We start from the raw sequence: 8,500 nt of genomic DNA on the forward strand, positions 1-8,500 counted from the left end.
TTCCTCTCTCAACGCGCCGCACAAACCAAACCAAACAGTTTAAAACAGTGATATGGTTTTCATCAGGACTTTCATCACCTCCTCCAAACATTTTTCATGACAATATAATTCCTCCTGATACAATATAAATTTAGCATAAATGAATGGTAAAGCGATTTTCGATTTTATCAATTCTGTTTTAAAGAAAAGGCTTTGTATCTCTTTGTGATGCACAATAAATCCAATGTATTATTGTTCATCATTATTGTTTCACACATTGCCTGTCAGACACTATAAATGTATATATACGTATATATATATTCCTTTATATTTCTAAATGAATGCAGGCGAATCGTTGGTTAAAATACAAAAGCGGCTTGAGAAGCTAAAGAGGTCAAAGTACAAACACCGACAGATCTTCACATTTGAATTCAACGTTGATAATTCAACCTAAGTTGGGGTTTTACAAGATCTCACAAGATTAAAACGTGACAAAATGTTACGTTCAGAAGGCACTAGGCCTGGGTTGATAATAAATAAAAGAATGAATCACACAATAAATATCATTTGTGCATGTCTGGCAGGAAGAGAGTTCCACAGAACAACGGCATGAACGGAGTGAGCCCTTTTGTCACTCACACGGTCTCTTTGTCCGGGTGGGTGGAGGCGGGGCTGCTAGCATACACACAGAGTGCAGATGAGCGTCACGTAGTAGAAATGAAATGAGTCGTATATTTTTTCATTGTACTTTTCTTAAATGTCTCGTCTGGTGAACTTAGTGACTCGTGACACCCCGAATAATGAACATTAGCACTGACGTGAGCATGCTAACAGAATACGCTAAAAATGTCCTGGATGGTTCTGATCAGCTTTGGCTGTTTTCTAGGGAACAGTCCAGGGAGCCTGCAGATGTTGGCTGTGGAGGAGTCTCTGGAGCTCTTTAAACTGCTCCACTGTCTGGTCCTTCACATCTGGGTTGGAGATCTGCAGTCGGATACTGTCAATGGACCAGCTGTCTCCTCCGGAGAACATTTCTGTCAGAATCCGAGCCACTACAGGAACCACCTGAGGAGGACAAGAAGGAGGTCTCACGTCCCTTACAAATCCTGAGAGACGACGTAGAAGTTAAGTATGGATTAGCACCAGAGATCCTCTAATTGTGTGGCACGCCCCCCTGGGGGTGGAGGGTGCATGTGACCTTTCTTCAATGTTCAGCAAATAAAGCACCAGAACCACAACCACCCCTCACTGACCTGAACCACAATGAGCTTCTTCTCTTTGGGTTTCTGGTCGGGCCAGTCCTCCCCAAAGCAGAAGCAGATCTCGAAGGGGGGGGCGTTCTGCACTTCACCTTTCTGGAATAAGATCAGTCCTGGAGAGGAAATGTGTTACTCAAATGTTCACAACTGATCAAACTTTTGGCTTTTAGCTTTGTCACCTTGCAGGAAGTCGTTGAGACTGAACACCCTGACCCTCCGCTCCCTCTCCAACTGATTGGGTTGACCATGATCAGGCACGCCCGGTCCAGACCAGAACACCTTGCACTGACAGAGGCGGAGAGCGTAGATGTCCTGCTGGCAGATTTCTAGGATTAGGCCCCGATCCATCACGTTCAGCAGGGCCTCTGTGAATCCACGTTGCTTCTGGCTCGGGATCTCAGAAGTTCCCGGAAACAGGACCTGCTGTAAGGTGACAGGTCCAAACAGGTCCACCTGCTCTGGGTTGGGCTCCAGCTGTCCATAGTACAGCCGGCAGCCCTGAGGGTTACTGACCGTCAGAGAACCCATTGCCCGGCCGCGGTATTGGAACCTCAGGTCCAGGTCGGTTACTGCGGCAACACACAACAAGGACACCCGAGATCCGATGAGGGAGGACAATCAACACACATCCTGCTTCCATCTTCAGCTCAAACTCATCACTCACACGGGATGCTGCTGAGCAGGTTTGGAGGGTCTACCTGACCCTGGACCTCACAGCAGGCCTCAATGGGGGCCTCATCTAATATCTGCTCAGAGCTCACAGGATGAGGAAGTCCAAACGTTTTCACACAAAACTGGCTGACATCACTGGGAGGAGGCGGATGAGACACGAAAGAGGCGGAGTCACAGAGCCTGGAATCTGGCAAAAGATATGTCATCACGACTCCATCGTCTTCCTGACATACTCTACATGGGTTTTACTTACCGATGGCCAGCCCTGTCAGATTTGGCATCTGCAAGACAGTTTGAAGGTTAGTTAGAAGTCAAGTGGACAGAAACCTTTCTCACAGTACAGTAGAACCTCCATTTTAGTGGTTCCTTCCTTCCGCAGGGTCAGACTAAAACCCAATTTTCCCACAGGAAATCATGTAACTCCAGTTCATCCATTCCAAAATATATACAGTAGTTTACAGAGATCGACTAGATCAATTGCCTCCACCTAACCCTGTCTTCTGCATCTTCTTCTCTCACACCAACTACCTTAATGTCCTCTTTTACTACATCCAGAAACCTCCTCTTTGGTCTTCCTCTAGGCCTCCTGCCTGGCAGTTCCAAACTCAGCATCCTTCTACCTATATATTCCCTATCTCTCCTCTGGACATGTCCAAACCATGTCAGTCTGGCCTCTCTGACTTTATCTCCAAAACCTCTAACGTGTGCTGTCCCTCTGATGTACTCATTCCTGATCCTATCCTTCCTGGTCACTCCCAGAGAGAACCTCAGCATCTTCATCTCTGCTACCTCCAGCTCTGTCTCCTGTCTTTTCCTCATGGACGCTGTCTCTAGACCAAACAACATCGCTGGTCCAGAGAATTATTATAGTCTGATGTGCACAAATTATTCTAAACTAGGAAAGCACAGATCTCTGCCAAGTGCCATACATGCTAACGTTAACATGCTAACACCTAGCATAATATTGTTAAATGTTTATATATGTGTCTACATATGAAAATGGCTAGAAATGCTGCTATGCTAATGTTAACATGCTAGCAATGCTAACATGCTAACATTAGCATACTAACACCTAGCATGATAGTGCTAAGTCTTTATATACAGTAAGTGTCTACCTATGAAAATGGCTAAAAATGCTACAATGCTAATGTTAACATGCTTGCAATGCTAACATGCTAGTATAATAATGCAAAGTGTTTATATATGTCTACCCATGAAAATAGCTAAAAATGCTTGTATGCTAATGTTAGCGTGGCGAGATTGAATTCAATGCTGTTCGTCAGCTGCCACGCGCAACATTTTTTCGCCCCACAGCAGGTTGTTTAGCTGTCATGGTCGGTAAAAAAAGCACGGTTAGTGAGTCAGCAACGTGTCGGATGCTTCGTTTGGACACTGGATGCAGTGAAAAAGTACAGTGTTCCCTCGCTACATCACGCTTCATCGTTCTTTCATCTTTTTAGTGCAATTTAGTGCGAGTGTTGTCGTTCTGTGGCTGTGTCTCTCTCTGCTGTCTGCACTGCCCATTGTCTTCTGTGTCCCGATTGGCTGTAGACCATTGTCAATCAATCTCCTTGGTGCCGGCCCGTGCGGCCGTGTCTCCTGTTGTGTTTTTTGCTGGCAAACAGCTTGTCTCGCAGTGTGGCTTTGCGAGGTTTTTCCCCGACAAAACATTGTGCACCCAAAAGGCAGAGGAAGCCAACCATGGTACAAAAAGTTGGACTTCTGGACATGCTGAAGTAAGGTAGAGGTTACGCATCTGCAGGGCGCCATTACGGAATAAAGGAACCGCTGGTTCAAGGAGGAGGAGGAGCTGGAAGAAAATAGGACGACAATGTTTGAACAAGGATACAAAAGTGCTACAGCGGAACGGTGCCAGGACAGAGAGGCACGGTCAGAGGAGTGAAACACGCAGGAGTCATGTAATTTGTGTGTCCAACCTCGTAGGTTGATCATTAAACTTTGAGAGTCTTTAAACAAGACAGAAATGTTACAGCCTCTGTGAGAAAGTGTATGAAGTACACGGCGAGGGCTTTTACAGCCTTAAGGCAAATAGAAACAAATATAGTTGGCTACTTTGCGGATTTCACTCATTGCTGGCAATTTTGGGAACCTATCCCCCGCCATGAACGAGGGTACACTGTATAGTGCAAAAAAAATTTGGCCAAAATTTTGGGGCGACTCGTACGGAAAGTGGGGTGAAGAAAAAGCGAGGTTTGACGGCATTTGACTTGTTTATTTTTATCTATCTGATGTATTACATCATTGTCGTCGGCCGTGGCATCTGCAAAAAAGGGAATGAAGACAAATGAACGTTTTTGGTGCAGAAAGTTGCCAAGCACTCAGAGTTTTTGTCCTCACCGCTGCAAACAACTTCATAAATTTTGTAGGCTACGACGGGCGTCTCCTTGGTGCCATCAAACTTAAGTTGGAACTCTCGACTTTTATTGAGTGCACAGCGAAGGTTGGCTTTCCACTTGGCTGGGTCGGGGTCGTCCACACCTTCCTGGAACTTCCCTGTTTCCAGGGCCCACGCCTGCGGGACGTCCATGGAAGGCACGTGAGAAGGAAGCAGAAGTCAAAGCGGAAGTTGATGTTTGAAGAAAGAGAAGTGAAACTTTGCAGTGTCTCTTTTCAAAAAACAACTGTTTGTTCATGTTCAGCTCTGGAGGATGTTTTGGTGCTTGGCAAGAAAGAATGAGCACACGATGGAGTGTTGGACACGTCATACCTTGAAGATGGTGTTTTCCTCTTCACACGAGGCCGCGTGACGTGTCGCATGTTTCCACGGGATCTGGAAAAGTCGGCGGTCCGCACTGAGCCAGTGAAGACCGGGGAAACATCCGCTGTCCACCTGATCCAGAAGCCACGGTTTCAGACGGACTCTCCGGGCTTGTACGCTCATGGTGACCCGGCGCTCAGGGTGCGGTCAGCAGGCGACGCTGCGGGTTTCACGCATGGTGACATTGGCAACACAAAGCCTAACTTTCATTTCACATCACCTGCTTCAGCGACTTCTTCCTTTCTAAATGGAAATCTCACACACACTTTGGCACGGAAAACCATTTTTCCAAATGAGGGATGACAAATGTGGATTTTGAACGGAGACCCACCTGTTCCTGCTCGTCCGCTGGCAACAAGCTTTCCTCTCCGACCACAAACTAAGCAGAGCAAGCGCCGCGTGCAAAAAGTGAAGTGAGCCAAGTGTCAAACGCGCCACGTGAACACTTCCACATCCTGCATGTGAAAGTCACAGACCATCAAAATAAAAGAATCTCCCATTGAAGAATTCTATTAGAGAGTAGTTATTCAGCACTTGGTGGCCGTGCCCTCAGGGAATTTCTGGTTCCTGTCGCAGCAACACTGTAGATAGACATTTATCCATCTCCGAGGGCAGCAATAACACAAATACATGGATGTTGGAGATGGGAAGATCTGGCTTGGAATCTCTGTGTGGAGTTTGCATGCTCTCCCCGTGCACGCGTGGGTTTAACAGCAAAACCTCCTTTTGTATTCACTAATGAATGAAAATAGAGTGCACGTCGTGTTAGCATGGTTAGCTACATAACAATAACAGGTTACATGAAAAGAGAAAGAACATCTCCAGTAATGCTTTATTTAGTCAAGTGACACACAATAACTGGCATGTCACTGACAGTACCCATGGTGGGGGCCGAGCTGGGGAAGCTTTGGTTGGTGGCCCGTTTCTTTTTCCAGGATAGACTCCTTGATCCTGCCATGTCTGGAGTGAGGGGAACCATTTTAATCCCTGATTTCACAAAGCTTTCCACACGGTCAGCAAGTCTCACGGGTGATGGTGGAGACAGGAACGTACTGAAGCATCTCCGGAGCGTGTAGATGCAGCAGGTGGGTCCCAGACCTGTGGTGAAGGTGAGGGAGGACCTGCTGCATCTGAAACCAGAGTTCTGGATTCTGGAGGAGCGGCTGTGGTTGCTGTGGCCAAATCCTTTGCTTGGTCCTTGGATGGGGAGGCAGGAGTTCTGTTCAGGTGTGGGCCTTTTGCTTGAAACAGATCCTCTCTTGATACGGCTTGATATGGCTCCGTCTCCAAGCACCACAGTATCGTTGACCTTGACACATGGATCAGTTTCTGTCTGTGCGCCGCTTTGTGCTGACTTCGCGGTGATAGTTTTTTCTCGGTTTGTGTGAAACGGTCACATTTGGCTCTGACGGTGGTAAAAATGTGTGTTAGCTTTATTTCGGGTGATGTTAAATCTCTGTAGCGACTTGGCTGGGCTTAGCGCCACGTCTATTAGAAGTGTCTTCACAGAGTCTTGGAAAAGACTCAGTATCGTTTAGGTTGGATGGAGCAGTTTTTTCACCCTTTCCTTTGGAGGGAAATGTTTGGTTTGGTATTAGTTTATTTGAACATGAAGGTTCCAATGGAATACATCTCATGAATCATTCTTTCACAGTTCCACATGTCCAAAAGGAGTAGGAAAAAGCAAAGCTTATTTAATCCTACCCCCCCATCCATTCTACATCTTGTACAGTACATGTCGTTCACTTCCTGCATTCCATGTAATGTTTTCTGTGATAGTCAGGATAATACATAACGGTAAGACCCCCCCCCCCCCCCCCAAAAAAAATATATCACTAATATGTGATATTAAAAATAAAGGTTTTAATGTTGTCTATAGGTACAGGTAAGCAGGGAGCACATGGTCAGGGACTCAAGGAGTACAATCTGGCACTGGTCTGGAGTTTGGCTGCAGCTTAAGTAGGCCGGTTGTAATGAGCTGCAGGTGTGTGTAATTAAGTCCGGGTCATGTTCAGGGATGTACTGCAACACAAACGGCAGAGGGCAGCAGAGCAGAACATGACAGGATATTTTGGAAAAATGAAAAAAATGATTCAAAAAGTCTTGGTTGACGTAAAAGCAGATAAATTCACTCATCTCCAAGACTTGGAGAAAAAGTAGAATGATTTCAAAGTGCAAGAAGCAGTGAGCAAGCAGAGACACACGTACACTCGACAGAAGCAGGAAGCAGACACTGAGCACTAAAAACACATTCATGAAAACATTCTATTATCCCACCAGCAGCTTCACAGCTAATAGCATGTAGCTAACCTGCTAAGCATTGGTGATGAGCGGATCTATACGGAAATATCGATACTCTGATAGCAGATCTTCAGGCTCTAAAATCCACTGTCAAATCCAAATATCGATCCTTTGACACTTGAGTCATTTGAGGTAATCGTGGAAATCTTTCACGACATTAAAGCATGGCAAGATGTCTTGTTCAGAAAAAGACTGAAGTGGGCACTAGGCCTGGCATGACAATCAATCAATCCTCTACAAGAAGGGCCAGAGTCGCCTCCACCTGCTGAGAAGACTGAGGTCCTTTGGTGTGTGCAGGACTCTTTTATGACTCTGTGGTGGCCTCAGCCATCTTCTATGCTGTGGGCTGCTGGAGAGGGGGCAGCACGGACAGGGACAGGAGCAGGATCAATAGGCTGATCAGGAGAGCGAGCTCTGTCCTGGACCGTCCTCTGGAGGAAGTGGGGGAGAGAAGGATGTTGGCTAAGCTGACATCCATCATGGACAACACCTCTCACCCGCTACATGACACTGTGGGTTCCCTTCGCAGCTCCTTCAGCAGCAGACTGTTACACCCACGGTGTAAGGAGAGGTTCCGCAGGTCCTTCATACCGACCGCTGTCAGGCTCTACAACACCTGCACCACCTGAACCATGTTGTAGTCACTATGTATTCTTTACTTGCGTATCTTGCTTGCTGCTGTAACAAGTAAATCTCCCCACTGTGGGATAAATAAAGTACATACATCAAATCACACAATAAATGTAAAGGAGGTGGATAACCAATATATTGCCATGTGCATGTGTGTCTGTCTCTTTTGAACTCTTTAGAAGGCACAGAAAAGAGAAAGACGCGTGTTCGTGTGTCGCTGTGGATGATGCGCAACATTCCAAAAACAAAGTTCACTTTTCCTTGAAGTCAGGTTGCTCATTAAGAGAGAATACTTAACTTTGGGTAGATACAAATATTCATATTTATTTGATGTTATTGTTTTGTTCTGTTTTTCATTAGTATTGCAAACAGTAGTATTGCAGTAATATTGCAGTAGTGTTGAAGCGCCACGTACTTTGTCTCCATCTAGTGGTAGGCTCTCACAGTTGTACACGTGACGTCACGTCTTGTGAAACAGGTGGTCCTGGTCAGAGCTAGCAACTAGCAAGAGTTCCGTTCCTAGACTGGCACGGAGGTCCAATTTTGGTGTATTACACAAGGGGGGGGGGGGCTTGCTATTTCTAGCTTGCAAGATTTCCAGGGTCCCCCACGTGTGACAGACTGACTATGTGGGTGCAGCAGAGTAATGTTTAATATTGTCTTGATGCATGTTGCCGTCATGTTATTGTAGCACATAGCATACAGAGAATACATTCGAATGGAACATATTTGCAGTACGTCCTGCAGCTGTTCGATATCGGTGCATAATAACTGGAGCTCAACCGATAACCCCAACCCAACCCGATATCAGGGGCTGGAAAAGAGCTGATGTCCGACATATCGGCCAATATATGACGAAAGAGCATCGTGTACACCATGC

The 8,500-nt window shown here is 46.1% G+C and overlaps 1 protein-coding gene across 1 annotated transcript; it reads right to left on the reverse strand.

The window, feature by feature from the left end:
- Positions 1-159: 159 nt before the first annotated feature.
- On the reverse strand, positions 160-5,083 carry irf5 (interferon regulatory factor 5). Its single transcript, XM_054769150.1, has 9 exons — positions 5,021-5,083; positions 4,639-4,849; positions 4,269-4,443; positions 4,169-4,191; positions 2,164-2,191; positions 1,903-2,097; positions 1,418-1,807; positions 1,233-1,351; positions 160-1,044 (listed from the first exon to the last, which is right to left on the reverse strand). Exons 2-9 carry the CDS (start codon positions 4,810-4,812, stop codon positions 862-864), a joined length of 1,287 nt encoding a protein of 428 aa, XP_054625125.1. The 5' UTR covers positions 4,813-4,849; positions 5,021-5,083; the 3' UTR covers positions 160-861.
- Positions 5,084-8,500: the final 3,417 nt, after the last annotated feature.

Source organism: Dunckerocampus dactyliophorus, chromosome 2 (assembly GCF_027744805.1).
Source record: "Dunckerocampus dactyliophorus isolate RoL2022-P2 chromosome 2, RoL_Ddac_1.1, whole genome shotgun sequence".
Lineage (NCBI taxonomy): Eukaryota > Metazoa > Chordata > Actinopteri > Syngnathiformes > Syngnathidae > Dunckerocampus > Dunckerocampus dactyliophorus.

Bases quoted from the DNA above. Each gene is read 5' to 3' on its own strand.
- irf5 (XM_054769150.1), bottom strand. From the start codon at position 4,812: ATGAGCGTACAAGCCCGGAGAGTCCGTCTGAAACCGTGGCTTCTGGAT. The intron at 4,444-4,638 runs GTATGACGTGTC...GACGTCCCGCAG, and splicing joins AGGAAAACACCATCTTCAAG to GCGTGGGCCCTGGAAACAGG. The intron at 2,098-2,163 runs GTAAGTAAAACC...ATCTTTTGCCAG, and splicing joins TCTGACAGGGCTGGCCATCG to ATTCCAGGCTCTGTGACTCC.